Source organism: Colletes gigas, unplaced genomic scaffold (assembly GCF_013123115.1).
Source record: "Colletes gigas isolate AHSC1104 unplaced genomic scaffold, ASM1312311v1 Colletes_gigas_Sc00002, whole genome shotgun sequence".
Taxonomy (NCBI): domain Eukaryota; kingdom Metazoa; phylum Arthropoda; class Insecta; order Hymenoptera; family Colletidae; genus Colletes; species Colletes gigas.
This window is the reverse complement of record NW_025106631.1, coordinates 11,454,397-11,471,037: the sequence shown is the minus strand read 5'-3', so window position 1 is coordinate 11,471,037 and position 16,641 is coordinate 11,454,397. Positions and strand designations below refer to the sequence as shown.

At 35.4% G+C, this 16,641-nt stretch overlaps 1 protein-coding gene across 1 annotated transcript in view; it reads left to right on the top strand.

The window, feature by feature from the left end:
• Positions 1-1,779: 1,779 nt before the first annotated feature.
• Positions 1,780-16,641, top strand: part of LOC122400864 (kinesin-like protein KIF20B) — an 80,437-nt gene continuing 65,575 nt past the window's right edge. The window contains exons 1-3 of the mRNA XM_043402592.1: positions 1,780-5,706; positions 9,707-9,853; positions 11,032-11,182. Coding sequence (XP_043258527.1) covers positions 1,780-5,706; positions 9,707-9,853; positions 11,032-11,182 — 4,225 coding nt within the window. The remainder of the gene's footprint in view (positions 5,707-9,706; positions 9,854-11,031; positions 11,183-16,641) is intronic.

Here is a 16,641-nt window from a genome sequence, read left to right as displayed (position 1 = left end):
TCTTTTTTAAATCTTATTTGAGCACTTGTATCACTCTGTAATTCAATAAGATTTTTCTAAAGCACCGTATCAACATTTTTTGTCTATTTCTAACGGATTCATAATCCAGTTCAAAAAATTCATGTCTGTTACATCGCTAAATCGTAATATTCTCTTGTAATTGCCTTCTATGTTTAATGGTAAAGCTGCATTTTAATTACTTTTAAAGTATATTATAACGATAAAGTAAAAAATAACCAAACCTAACCTAATCATTAAAATTGATTAATCCAATTAATATTTCGAAAATTAGTTTCAGTGATTTGGATAAGTATGACTATTTTTTATTGTCGTCGCCGAGCAAATGGCTAACTCACTTGTCTGTAATTATAGGAAAAAGAGTGTCAGACAAAAGTTGTTTGATTTCGAAACATAAACCGATGCTAATCATTTTTTTGTAAGTAGAGGCGTAGAGGAGATACAAAGGTTAAACTTGTTCTTTTAAATGGTGTGATATAGGTATTTATGTATGTTCTGATAGATCTTTTCAAGACGAATATAATGGCCTATAAATGATGGTCATTCAAAATTAAGCAGGGTTATTTGTAATATCTTACTAATTTACGTATTGGCGTATTTTCTGCTACAACAAATGTGCAAAATAATGACGATAATGATGATAGTATATATGTATAAAGCAAGATAATTTCAAGAGACATTGACATATCTCAAATAAAAAAGAAATTTGTATTCTATGGTTATATGGAAAGAAATCGGTATTTGGTAAACAAGTGACAGTTCTGAATGTCAAATAATATCGAAGCAACATTCGTATATATTCGTTGTTTAACGTCGACATATCTTGTAACCTACAGAGTAGGGAGAAATTTAAAAAATGGGCAGTAACAGGACAAATGATTTTGCTCTTACGTGTATCTAAAAGCTATCGTGAATCAACTTTAATTCAATTGTATTACGATTCTTGAAGCCGAAAAGGTAATATAATACATATGTACATACGTACGGGAGCGCTGCCATGAATGGGACATTTTTATTTAAGTCAAGATAACAGAAAAACTAATCGACCTGTCTAATGCTAGTTTTAAGTATTCGAAAGATGAGTTATTTTACATGTTTCGTGTATCCATTTATCTCAGACTTTGGACCGATATCAATCTTCAACGCTTTGAAAACATTTTTTCTTTATAAATTTGGCATTCATCATCGTCTTTTCCACCTCTTCCTCTATTACATTTATTTTTAATAATAGTATTATAATTTTCTCATCTGACCCAAATTCTGTAATACTTAACAAATCTGAATATTCTGTGTGTTCCATTCATTTTGGCAACAAGATTATAAATTTAATTTGTTTAATTACTACTAAAAAAGATATCAAATGCTATGTGTCAATATTCTTGAAAAAATACTTGATTGAATGCAATAAATGAAAGCTGAATCAAAAGTAATAAAGAAAAAGTATTACTTTCAAGCATGAAAGAAATTAATTGTCAAACATAATTAATACGAACTGACAGCGGCTTCGCATTGCGTGTGATTAATTAGGCGCAGCATAGTTACAAAATAAATATAATTTCATTATAATTCATTATAATTCATTATAAGTATAATTACATTATAATTCATTCTAAATATAATTTCATTATAGATTCACACTTTTTGAGATAATTATAATGTCCCATTCATGGTAGTTCTCTCCTAATTTGTCTGTTTAAAATATTGTAATTTTTAATTCGTTTTTCCTATTATCTAACTAACTTTAGATTTGTTCTTCAAAATATGTTTTCCTTGAGAGCCGATTCACCGAAATCTACGGGAAGTTGCAATCCTTGTTCTTCTACTAGTAAGTCAATGAATGCTCAAGAAAGCGCTAGATCCAGATACACGCTGCCGAATTTCTCAACCGCGAGTAACGTTTACCTCAGAATAAAACCAAAATTCACAGAAGTAAACGAAGAAAGTTGTACGGTGTTAAACTCGACGACTCTTATCGTAAAGAAAAGCGAACACTCTGACAAAAAATTCAGTTTCACAAAGATCTTCGAGTCGGAAACGTTGCAAGCTGATTTATTTGATCACAGCGTGCGACAGCGTGTCGTTGCCTTTCTTTTTGGGGAAAGTTCAACGATCGTGGCCTATGGAGCTTCTAATTCCGGGAAGACCTACACCCTGTATGGAACGACAGAATCACCCGGTGTTATTCCCCACAGCATCAAGTTCCTCTTCTCTGCAGTAAACTCCACTCTGGTACCGTGGTATAAAGTCACCGACGACAATCAAATTGTTGTTTTGGACGATTACGAGCAGCAACAAGAGGCGCAACTAAAGCACAGCATAATAAAGCCGAGCGTGATAGGAAAGGACGAAAGCATGAACGCTCGATCGTCCCTCGATAATTCCTGTCTACTGATTCCTGAATTGGAAGATCGTGAAATCCGTGGAGAGGACGCGATGTCTTCCGTTTGGCTCTCCTTTGCACAGATCTACAACGACAAAGTCTACGATCTACTGGTCGTTGACGATCAAGAAAGATATCCTTTGAAGTTGACGGTACGCAAAGACGGTTCCACTTACGTAAAAGGGTTGAAGTCCGTTCACGTTATTACTGGCTTGGAGGCTTGTCAACTGTTGGTCTTTGCGCAGTCGAGGATGAAAGTAGCGTCGACAGCATTAAACGACGATAGCTCCCAATCTCATACCTTTGCTATGATCAGACTACTGATGTACAAGAAGAAGAATGCAACGAACGAAGTGCAAGTTAGTACGTTGACGTTCTGCGACGTGGCTGCCTCCGGACGTTTCAACAGCAGCATAGAGACCACCAGTCTAACGAAGCTGCGAAGCATAGAAAACAGTTTGCTCGTACTTAGAAGATGTTTGAAAAGCGTTTGCGACAGTCATACCAGCGGCAATCAAGTCATTGGACCGTTCCGTGAATCGAAGTTGACGAGAATTCTTCAAAATGCTTTAACCGGTCGGGAAAATATTTGTTTCGTCGTTACCGTCGACATTGCAGACATTTTATCTCTCGAAACGATGGGTGCTTTAAATATTTCCTCGATCGCGAGGAGGTTGGGATTTGGATCCAAGGAATTTAAACGAGGGTACGTTTCCGAAACGACGCCACGGAATCCGAAGATGTCTTTCCTACCGTCTGTCGTACACACTTCTGAGAAAACAGGAAGCTTTAAAGAGCGCGAAAATCTCGGGACAGCGACGTCGAAGTACGAGGGACAGACCGAGTCGGAAGATAATTTGTGTCTCGTTTGCAAAGAGTTGCGAGACGAGAACGAACGGTTGATAGAGAAGCTCGAAACTTTGGAATCCGAACGCATGAAGCACGAACTGGAAATACGACACGAATTGTCGAATCAGCATTTGAACATTATCAAAAAGCTGGAAGCCTCTTGGGCAAAGCGAGTACAAAATATCGAAAACCAGGAACAGGATTTACTGAAGTGGTCGGTGAATCACGTTAAAGCGTTTTACAAAGAACGCATCGACAATCTGACGAGTAGTAAGAAGAGATCGAGCTGCGACAACGACGAGAGCTCGGACGAATCTCAGTCGATTTACGAAGATCTCGAAATCGAAAACGCGCAGATCACTTCGAAAGTGGTCGTTTTGAGGGAAACTGTGTGCAGTTTAAAATCTGAAAACGAGTCGCTTCGTACGGATAAAAATAAATACAGCTTAGAGCTTGCGTTGGTCAAACAGAAACTGATGGATGTTTACGATACGATTCGAACGCATTTCCCCGAGTTCGTTTTAAACGTCGAAGACAAGAGTGACTCCGTTCTACTTGTCGATGGATTGGTGCGTGCCTTCGTCGAAAAGATAAAAAATATCGAAATGTTGGAGAAGGATTTGAGCGAAGCAAAAGATAACTGCGCTAGTATGACTTCTACCTTGACGAGGCTAGAGAAAGAATTGCAAGATACACGGATTGCGTTTCAAGAAACTTTGATCGAAACAAAAGATCTTGAAAACGAATTGTACGGGAAGATAAATTTCACACACGATTTGCAAAAAGAATTACAGTCGTTGAAGAAGGAGCTGGTCGAGTTGCGCAAATGTCAGGCCAATTACGATAAGTCAAAATCCATTGAAAAATGCATCGACGATTCGACGCGGAAATGCTCCTCGGTTTACAGTAACGACTTTTTCTGCAACGACGACATTGGTGACACTGAACCGATAACGCAAGCCCACGTGGACACCAAAATGGAACACTATTTTACTTTTAATAACAAAAAGTCCTCGAAGAAAGTATCTTTGAACGATTCCGATGCAGACACTGGCAAATGTCACGACGACAGCATGAAAGAAGACTCTGGTATCGATTCTAGTTGCAGGAGCCGTAGATCAACCAGTGTTTGCGACAGTTTGACGCCGAACAATATTACGGTATACGAAAAAATGGAACAATTAAAAATCGATAACGCAAATTTGAGAAAGCAATATATGGAAGAAAAAGAACACGTTACGGAATTGCTTCAGCAAGTCGATGATATGAAAGATGTTATACGTGCTTTGAAGGAAGTCTCAGAATTCGGAAAAACCGAAATTAGGGAGTTTAGAAGCAGCTTAACGATGTTCCGAGTTAATACCGAAGATCTGGTCAAGACAAATTCGATGAAAAATGAAAATTATGATTCAATACGTCTTAACAGCTCGTTAAGCGAATTATCCGTGCTTCGCGAACAGATGGAAACGTTGTCCGTGAAATGTAGAGCAGAGCACGTTTCTAAGATCGAGGAATTGGAAAAAGAAGTGGTCGCGAAAACTTTGGAACTGAACGAGATAAATGGCAGAATGACGGAAGCGCAAAGCGATCTGTCCAGGGTGCACCGGCTGCACGAAAAGGTTAACGAACTCGAAACTGTTCTCGAAAAGTGCCTGGAGGAGAGGAACAATTATCGCAAGCTATCGCAAGAACACTTAGAGACGCAGTCAATGTTGGAAATTAAATTGAAGTGTCTGTTGGCGGAAATTCAAAGCAGAGATCGCGAACTGATTTCTCTGAGAACGGAGCTCAACGACGCGACGTTGACAAACACCGCGAACAGCGAGAAAGCGAAAAACATATACAAACAAATTAACGAAACGAATGAAACCATGCTCTATATTACATCAAAATTAGTACGTTTCGAACAAGTACGAGAGCGGCTGGAGAAGATGTTCGAAGAAGGAATTTCTAATATGCAGATACGTCTGAGCACTTTTGCAGCGAATACGGCGTTTTTAAATCGGGTCTGCGAGGAGAACGAATCAGTCGACGGATTGAAGTTGCAATTGCTCGAGAAAGAAAGAGAGATCGAATTATTCAAAAGAGACAGGAATACGATGACGAGTAAATACGAGTGTTTAGTGGGTAAGTTGCGGATTGAAATTGATAAAAGGATACAACAGTCCATAAAATTTAAGAAATTGTTCTTGCTGAGCATTTCGAGAAGGCATTCGAAATTTGTCGGTAAGAAGCACAGGAAATTAAAAGTTTCTTGCTTACGAGAACCGATGCGACGTAGTGCGTCCGCCTGGTTGACCAGAGCAAGTAGAAGAATCGAAGACAAGGAATCCGTTTCGATTATCTCCAGGTGTTCTACTGGCCAGCAACGTCACGCACAGTCTTTGTGCTCATACTCTTCAGATAAGAACGAAACGTTTGACACTGGTAGCCTGAGCAACACTGAAAGATCATATTCGGTACGTCCGTAAGTTCACACTTATACTAACATGTTTCTTCACCTATACAAGGTGGGTGAAAAATCGTAGTACAACCGGCCAGATGGTAATTGTACGTTAAAAAATAAGGAAAAAATTTGGTATTCAATTTTTTCATTTGAAATTTTGTTTTGGAGAAAACGAATTTAAAATTTATTACTTTACAAGTACTGTTAGAAATGTCCTACTCGTTGCTGCACACATAACTGTGCACGACGAATTAAAGATAACTGAATGGATTGTAACGTATTATCATTTTTTAGTTTTACCTCCACAAGCTCCCAAAGCGAGTAACATACTAAAATACTCTCGATTAGGATACCTTGACATAACTTGATAATTTGCAACAAATGAAACGAAATGGACTGTTACGCAATTTGATAAACTATGACTTCTATCAGACATCAGATTGTCTGAGTATTTCCTATAGTATCCTGTCATTGTCAATGTTTTTAAATACGAGCACGGACAGAAACAACTGACAATAGAAAACATGATAAATAAATTGCATTGCGTAGTCGAGGAAACTTCAAATTCGATTTTCTGAAAAATGAAGCCTTGAATGAAAAAATTGTATACCACATTTTTTCTTTATTTTTTTAAAATTACCTCTTGGCTGGTTGTAGTACGTCTTTCCACCCACCCTATATAGTATTTAAAATTAGACCTATCAACGTTTTACGTATATTTAATTCTACCGAATAGGTCAAAATGACTTGTTTGTGAAGAAAATAGTCAATAAAAAATATAAATTTTTTTACTTATCAGTTTTATTTAATGAAAATTAAGAATAATTTTAATAATAATTATAAAAATATACTTAAATATAAATTTTAGATACATATTTTACAAATTAAAATCATTGTAGCAACACATTTACCATAGAAGTGTTTATTGCATGTTCCCTAAATACTGTTTGTTTTATTATTTGTACAATAACCTAATTGATGTCGTTTTCGTGTCGATGACATATTTGTCTGGTTTTTCGATGGTGTATACAACAATACTTGTTCTGTTTGTATTGAGGATAATGTTGTTAGATTTTTATAATCACTTGCATGTTCGTCAATTAATTAAAATAAGAAATCTTTTCTTGACATATTTTCCTCCATTGGTCCGTTTTATAATATACAAATATTTATTTCGACAAGAATATTTGAGAAGCCACCATCGAGATCCAGCTTTTGCGATATATTTCCCAATCATTTGGTTTACGATATTTATGCCAAATTTGTTATTATTATGAAATGCTACAGTTTCGGACAAACGTTTATCATCTTTTATACTCCATAACTATACTTTCATATTTCGTTTACTTTTATATGTAGTAAGTTTTCTGATTTGCAAACAATTATCAAGAAGCAAGGCATACTGTTTTTCGTCAGTTTAAGTTATTCTCCCTTATTTTGTCTAATAGTACCAACTAAAATCGTTCATTTAGTTATTAATTTTCTTGCTAGTAACAAACTTAAGAGAAAATGATGTCTTACTACTATTTTTCTGCTTCCAGTATGTAGTATGATTTCCCAAGTTTGAAGACAACAAATTCATCTAAAAGCATGCATGATCTGATTTTATTTTTCTCCAAATGGAGTAATCCATTAACAATATAATTACTTTTGGCATTCGATGTCAATTTTATGCCAGACTTATCCAGTTTGCTTGGCATATACTGGGTAAACCTTACTATATTTGTTCATCAACTGTAATGACAACTTACGGTTTATAATACACCTAACTATTTTCCATGAATTTCCTCTACACTTTCGAAACCGACGCAAATATGTCAAAAATTTATCTACACTTCGCGAGAAATCAAAATAAAAAAAGAATAAGAAAAAAGAGAACCACATTACAGAATTAATCATTTGGATATTTCAATAAAAGTCACGAAAAATGTATAAAAATAAGTTGTACTAAAAATGATTAAAAGAAATAACTAAACAAGTCATTGGTAGATCTAATCTTCCATTTGCACAATTTGAATAATCATTAGAGAATGTGCAATAAAGGAAAGAAAACGATACATAAAATTACCATAGGTGATAAATTACAGTATTTAACATTTGTTTCAAATAACGTCGACTAGTTTTTGTTTCTTATGACATCTGAAAATTAGGTCAGCGGCAAGTAAGCTCACGATTTCCATTGATATGTTTGTTTATCCAGGTTTATGACAATTATTTTTAAATTCAGAGGACACGCGACGCGCAGTGGTCGTAACGCCCGATCTAGGTAGACAAAAATTCTTCATTATACAAATAAGTTATAAAACCTATAATGATACATGGAAGTGCCTTTTCAAATTCCAAGCATCTGTTTTCTCCATTTTGGTGTACCCTGTGATTTATTGAGTGAATTTTATCGAATCAATGCGTGGTCGAAAAAAGGTATCGGTCAAGTATTGGAATTTTTTCAGTACACTATTCTAAAAGGTTCTGGTAGTTGTTGAGTTTATAAATATTACTCTAAAATGAAATAAATGTTCTTGAAGTTAACAAAATATGTAATCAAATACAATTTATAAAATATATCGTTAAACGTAATTCCAGTACTATTAATAAATAAAGTGTATAACTAAGATATAAACTATATAAAGATATAACGTCATAATATAAAGTCAATATAAACTAAGATGCAAAATCCTATGTACAAACTCTACTTACAGTATTTACCAATCACTATCATTCTCGCTATCACTGTCAGGGCTTGTGTCTATAGGTAGTACAACTTTCGATTATTTTCTGAATAACTATAAATAAAAAAATATTATGGATACATATATGTATATCTGGATTATGTTGTTTAGTATTTTTCTTATAGTTTTATATTACTTCTTTGTCAACTTTCAATCAATATATTAAGCCAATTCTTCATCGGCTGTCATTTTGACCGGAGCTGCTTCTTCCAAGTTTTTCAATTCGTTTTTTGAAATAGAAACTTCATTCGTACTTTCAATTATTTTCCACGATATTTTTATACCATCTTACTTACGAAATCCAAAGACTTTCTCTGTTGTATATAAAAGTTCTTTGTTGTTGAATTTTATAAACGGTTCTATCTTCTTTTCGTTTGTTTTTCCTTACATTCTGGAAATAGCTTTTTCGATCGATCTCGTTTCCCGCTGATCGATGTAGTAAATTCAATTCTACCAACAATATCGCGAAAATTAAAACTTTCAGCCAGCCATTTTGCATACTTGTGTTTCAAGTTCATAGCATTATGGGCATAAGGGTTTCATTTTTTTCAAATAACTTGTAAATACTCAACACTTTCTTTATCATCCGTCATAAATAATATGTTATAAGCTTTGCGTACTCAAATTTTGAGTGATATACTCCATCAAAACAGACTTGTTGTTTTATTTGTTCTCCTGATGTCAGACATCAAATAGTATTTTCCTATTAGTATGGTCCAATGATATTAAAAATCAAATTAAAAAGTTGTATGGAAAATTACGGATATAAGTTTTCAATTCCCAAGTAGCTAATTCTCCCTAACTATTCCCACAAGATCCATGGTGGGCAGAGATGGGGAAAATATCGAGTAAAAAATTACAATAAATGACCGGACCTTCTTACCCCCATTATGTAATTTTACTTTTTTCTAAGTTGACACAGAAATGGGAAAAAGTTCAATTGATGTATCCATGGCACTATCAAATGAAATTCACGATATTTAGGCTTGAGAAAAATGTTTACTCGACAACGATGTGTAGCGGACTAATAAACTATAGTACCTGGAAAAATTAAGAAAACAATTTATCGCTTCTGAGTCATACAGTGTCTCCCTAAACGACTAGTAACAGTCTTTTTACAATTGCAGTTAGTCGGTTTTTTATTTTTGTCCATCTAGATCGGGAATTCCGATTACTGTGCGACGTTGGGATTTTCTCTTAGAAACTAAAGAAACTCTTTAGACTTTTAACGAGGGTATTAATATTGTCTTGGTGTCTTATACTCTATAGTTTTAAATGCTTCAGACAGAAGGCAGTTCGAGGTTAAACAACTGTAACGCAGAAGTATGCCAGATTCAGAGCGATGCTTCCGACTGTTCGGAAGCGTGCTGTAGATGCTGCATTGGCTTCAAAGATGCTCAAAGGCAAGGAAGAATGTCGGGCTGGATGAAAGTGAGAAGAATGGTGGCGCAAACAGAGATTTCGTATCAACGTAACAGGAAGTATGCCTGTGTTGACGCCAATGATTCTGAAACGGATATTACGTAATGTTATATTTGGAAGATAATTAACACTTCGAGCAACTTGGGAGCTTGTAAATAATTATGAATTGTTATTATTTAAGTTACACAGTAATCTACGACCTTCGTTGCTTGCATGTTTCATTGATTATATTGTTTTCTACTTTTCTCACGTACGACGCTATAGAGTAGTGGCTGTTATTTATGCATTCAGAACAGTTCTATATTTCACGTTTGGCAGGTTAAATAAAAAAAACTATACGTACCATGTGCACTTTCTTATTTCGGTCGCGTATTTGCCCGAAAGGCAAGAAGAAAGGAAGATCGTAGTGTAACCGAATTATCGGCTCGTAGTATTATCGGCGTATCGGGCGTTCCCCCGAGACGAGATCTTGTGTAATGGCAAAACGTGGTTCCGACGTTCGTTACAATAAGCCCGCCACCCCCGAAGAGCAGGAGAAACCTGTTTAGTTGGCTCGTACAAGGGCGGACCCTGGTTAGGATTTTATTGGCAATATGCTATAATTTCCGACATTAGATGCCGCTGACGCTTTCTGGTTCTCATTATACCCGGCTGCGTCCCTACATGTGATCTTTTCGCGACAAACGTCGCCCGCCCCGACCTTTTGTGGATTCTGATATATGAAATTATGACGAGGGACATCGAAATGGAACCGTACGTCCTTCTCTCGCGATCGCTCAGATTCTGATGCTATTACCGAAATATCTCGTAATGGGAAAGACGAGATAAATGAAACGAAACGAGCGAATGCGTTATTTCAACGTCCCGCCGCGGGGGAAATTAGGAGACCAATTTCTATAGCTACCCGATCGTGTCGGGAGAGCCTGAATACGAGTGCAATTAATGGGTGCCGTTTTTATCAATTTTATTTCGTTAACGCATACTTTTGAAACATAAGTTTTATCTTAATAAGTGTTTTTCCTACCTTAACAATTATACAGGGTGTTCGACCACTCCTGGGAAAAATTTTATTGGGAGATTCTTGAGGCCAAAATAAGACGAAAATCGAGAATATCAATGTCTCGACTGCGGCTTCATTAAAAAGTTATTAAAAAATAATTTTTTTATTAAATTATTCCCTATTACAGATATACATAGAAGCACTTAAACCAAGGATAGTAAAGAAACAGCTCTCCGGTCATTGTACTAACGCGCGCGACTCGGATCGCGTTTGGGGCGAAGGTGGGTCACGAGTGCAGGCTCTCAAAGCAATAGCTTTGTGCTCCACTCCAAATACCAGTGCGTTTCGCATTCTACAAGATTCAAACTAACTTTTGAAACAATAAAAAAAAATGACTTTTTTTACCTCATCCACATAGAGGCCCCCCCTTAAGAAAAAATCGACTATTCGATAAGGCACGCATTTATCAAGTTGTACATATTATAATATTAAATAAATTAGAATATTAAACCTCAATCGACTGGAGTTGGCACCATCGCGCAAAATTACACCTCTTAATAACTTCTACAGTGCAGTTTACATGACTAGATATCCACTGAAAGTTGAAAGCGCTGTCTTGCCAAAAAATTAAATTTGGTATCCCATTGTAAACGTCCAAATAGCAAAAACGGTATTTATGCCTGATAAAGGAAACCTCCGAAATGACGTTCGCAGATTTTAATGAAATTTAACAGGATGGTGGATCTATATCTAGAATAAACATAACAAAAATTTAAACCACAGATGATTGGCCAATTTTGAGAAAAATAAGTATACAGATTTGGAAAAACCCTAGAATCAGGTAAGTATGATTGAACAATGAGATCGTTCAGCGGTTGTTCTGATGTAGTGATTAGTGTGCTTTTTATGAATTTTTTGTTCCGGGTTCAAATTTAATCACAAATACATTGCTAATCCTTTTTCGTACAGGTTTAATAATTGTCAGTAATAAGACGGTCTCTTATCAGAGTATAAATAAATAAATGAATATAAAAATACTCATACAGGGTGAGGCACTTAAAACCGGCCACTTGAATAACTTGGCTGCTATTGGTGATAGGAAAAAATGCACGAGGCCAAAATTATTTGGTAACGAAGGGCAGATCATCCGATGTTACTAGTTTTTTGATAGGTGGAGTCATCAAGGGTGATATGAAGGTGTAATCTCTGTTTTTTTAAATGGAACGGTATGTTTTTTTACTTGCATTCTGATAGAGTATTTCAAGACGAATACAATGACCTATGGAAAGATCATTCTTGGTCTGTGTTAAGTCAATTGTGATGGAAAATAATTTACTTTGAGGAAATGATCAAGCACCGTTGATTTATTTATATAAGAATAATACACGACTAATACAAGTGTTCAAAATGGTGACCTTGAACATTGATGCATGCTCTGAACCAAGGTCTTTGTTTATATATCCTATAGATTGTCAGAACTATAACGTTAGTTTCGCTATAAAAAATTTCTGTATAGGTTATAATTGATTAAAATGATTTCTTAAATCAAGAGACACTTTCTAAGAATAATTTTGCTAAATTGTCATTTTACAAAATATAGAACTGAACCTGGGATTCACAATTAGTTGTGTGCGCCACAACCTACAAATGTTCAAAGTTGCTCTTTTCGATAAAGGAAGGTGACACAAATAAATTTTATTTTATATTTTCAACTTGTTTTTGCATGAAAAATGCGATTACTGGAACACCCTCTATAGTAAGATATAATACCATTTTGCTGCATACTGGTTTTCAATAAGTTTTCAAAACTCGCAAAGCGCAGTCTGTGTTGGAACATTGGCCAGGCAATCGGGGTTGTAATTGGGAAGAAGGGTAGAGAAAGCCATTTGGGGCAAAGTTTCCTCAAGACATTAGTTTATAATTCGGCAATCCCGGATCAGTATTTGTCACGATTAACCGATCCTTCCTCTTCTCTTCCTTCTTCATCCGAAATATCTGATCCCAGCGGAGGATTTCATCCCTTTCTTCACCCCTTCTTCCCGAGTCCCGCGCGAATTTTCATTAATTTCGCCAATCCTGCCGAACTATTGTCATAGTTACGCACAATTTCAACACGACAATGTCACCGCTTTCTCTGGGATTGACACAGCCGAAGGAGACGAAGCTAAGAGAAAGACGAACTAACATGTGACGATCCCTAACGACTACAAGTTGTAAGAGTAAGAAATTTCCAAAGTTCGAAGCGCGGCACCGCCATGGATTATATTTCTCGAGTCATTTACCCCGTGAATTAGATCAATGACATCTCGTTTGAAGTTCCACCTTGGAGATTTTCTCTCGTCAAAAGAGAAACTGTTTCACCCGAGACCCTATCTTAGTTTTCTGAGCAACATTTTCGCCTTACGCTGAGATACTTCACTTATATTTCACACCACATACTAAGTGTTAACCATACATGATGACATTTTTTATTTATTCGCTTTACTACTAGAATTAAATAATTTCTTTTTGTCTCGAAATTACAAAATAGAAACGTACAGGGGTAAGAAATATGACTGCAGTAGATAAATATAATATTTTGTAATTATCAGGGTTGTATGTTACTTGGTTAGAAGAATCAACTCGTCATATGACTGACTGTAGTTTTCTTCAATGAATTTAATTAAAATCTGTTTTTCAAATAACAATAATACATACTATGTGTAAAGGCATAACAGACTAGGCAATTAGAAAATATGATAAATTACAACACAGAAAAAGCAGGTGCAATTAATCACACTACCCTTAACGGGAGTATTTTACTGTGAACTATTGAAAAAATCGATTTTCCTTTTTTTAATTTCTTTAAAGAATATACGATTGAAAATATATTGCAAAAGTTAATGTTCGAATTCTTAAAAATAATGAAATTGTAGTTGTCTGAAGATCGCGATAATTGGGTCACTCTTATATGGATATAAAAGTTTAATAACGCTTCTCTCGAAACTATGTTTTTTAGGTTAGTGTCAATGATATTTGAAAATCTACTTGACCAATTAATATCAAAGTTTACATTAATATTCGGTAAGAATTGGGCTATAGTTCGTACTAGAATTATTTCTAAATTTGCATTCTTTTTCTTTTTTTTTTTTTAGCCTCGTAGTTTGAAAAACATGTGTAAATCGGTAATTAAACTTCAGATAGCTGTTATTGATTTAATCATCAATATTTTTTATTTATTTTACTTGGGGTTATCGATGCACTCAATTTAGCGAGGAATAATTTTAATTTTATTATGTCAGTTAAACAGGAAAACCGAAATCACGATGTTGTTTTAAAACGACTACAAACGAGAGTATGTAACATCGACAATTTTGATTTTCTTTAGATGAACAAAATTATAATTATTACCAAAACATGTACAGATATGCTCTTAAATATTTTTTGTAAAAAATTATTTATTTTTTTTGCGAAAAAATTCCAAAGAACAGTAAAAAAAACTGCGTGACACAGTAGACCACCCCCTTAAATGTGTATGATTCTTAAATGAAGACTATGACAGTTAATCGGTTAGAGTGTCGGCACCTCTCAAATATTGTACCTAACTTTTCGCGGAGTCGAAAAGGAAGAAACGCGAGAAGGGATGAAGAAAGGGTTGACCAAAAAGGGTGGAACTAGTCTAACAGAAATGGGAAGCGTAGCATACGAACCGAGCGGCGAACAATAAGCAATAATAGGTAATGCAATTCAAACGTTGAGGCTGGCAATACTCCGAACTCGACGGGGTGGTTACAATGTCGGGAAATGCAAGGCAGGCATTTCCTGCGAAACGCGGCGCGGAGAAAGGAGACAATCGTACAATACAGGACGTTCAGGTAGTCTATTGCATATTTGCTTTTACGCAATTCTACTCGCGCGATATTACGCAATCACGATTTATCCACCACGTGCCATAGTCCTTACTGATGAGTCCCGCTGTATTTAATCCGGTCGATTCACTGCATTCGTACCGATGAAACCGCTGAAAACTGGAGCCCGGAAAAGCTGTCGTCGCTGTTGCTTTCACCAAACAAGAATAAATCGTCGAATTCGACAAACGAAGTGTAATTCGACAAGAATAAAATACAAGTGGCGGCAGTCGTCGTCGTTTGGCTATAAAAAAAATATTCTGGAAGAAATAAACCTCCAACAACGTATGTATACTTAAAAACTATTTTTTGAAACACAGTTATTTAAAATAGTTATAAAAGAATTTACTGGGTGCAACAGAACGTTAGTTTGTTGATAAATCTGGCCCACATGAAAATGGTATCATTAATCTTAACATTGATCAGCTGTAGGACTACTTTGTAATAGATGCAATGGATTTCTGTTTAGTAATCTATATTGTATTTGACTCGAAGGAAGTAACTAAAAAAAACATTTTGTTGCAATGCTACAACCGATGGTTGACACCAAAGACGTCGAAAACACGCGCGTACAAGTGCAAATATACGGAAGGACTCGTTTAGAATCCGGATCCATTTGCAACGTCACCCGGACAATTTCTACCCTACAAAGTTCCATTTTCGTGGTTCAGGGGTCAGCCTGTAATATTAGAACAAACGATTTCATCTACTTCGCCTTTCACCTTCGTATGAATTCAGTTTCTGCGCGTCTTCTTGCTGCGAACTAAACCTACCAAGGTAAGCGACAAACAAGATATAGGAACGAGCACATAATGAGGAGCAGATTATCAATAATTTGGATAGAAAAATAATAGACTGGAACTCATTCTTTATTAAGATATAATATAAGCGAATGTTCTACAAGGTGCCCAAATTTGTCCCCATAAAAGTTTGTCAATACATTCTATAAACAAAGTGAAAAAAAAAATTATTATAGTTTATATTTGCATAATCTAACAAAACTAAATTAAACGAAATCTATTTATGTTGACGTAAGCGTATTCTACAAGTAAAATTACAAATAAAATATAAAATAACAATAGATTGCTTCCAAGTTCCAAAATTATGTCCATTATTACAAACGCAGGATTGACATCTAAACAAAAAATAGATTAGATCATATTGTTGATATCATCTTCTTTTTCTTAATTTCAGCAAATGTGTCATTAATCCTTTGCCCTAACTCTTCATGCAGGTTTAATGGTCTTTATAAACTTTTACTTTTGCAGTTCTTCGCAAGTAGAAATCCATTGGCGTCATATCTGATGATTTTAGAGATTATAAGGTTGGTTCTCCTCGACCTATCCATCGCTGTAGGTAATGGTTATTTAACCATTGCAGTATTAGTAGTGCATAATGTACTAAACAACTGTCTAATTGGATCCATAAATTTTAACAACGTAACAATGTAATATTTCCTACCACTTCTGGCTAAAATTCATTTTCTAAGAAATCCAAAAAGGACTGTGCTGTTAATTTGTAAAGTTGAGATCCAAATATTTTGTTGTTACAATTCCCCGCGCTTAACGGCAAAATCAACTATTTCAGCACATGAACATTAAAGTTTACGTAAACACAAATAAATGTCAACACTTATTCGCACGCTATACTTTTTTTATAATTTCCTAATAAGGTATTTGAGAGCCCATATAATATTTTTTTTCTCGATGTTTCTTATATTGTAGAATATGTTGGCAAAATTTTGTGGAAAAGAACTGGAATTATTTCTAGACATCCTGTGCATTCGTATCTCATTTGAGCTCGAAGTGTGTATTTTCTTTGTCAGCAATTTGAATAACCGTATGTTAAATGTCGTCGAACCATCAGAGAAGAAATATGCTGATAATTTTTCCTAGCCATGCCAGACCTTT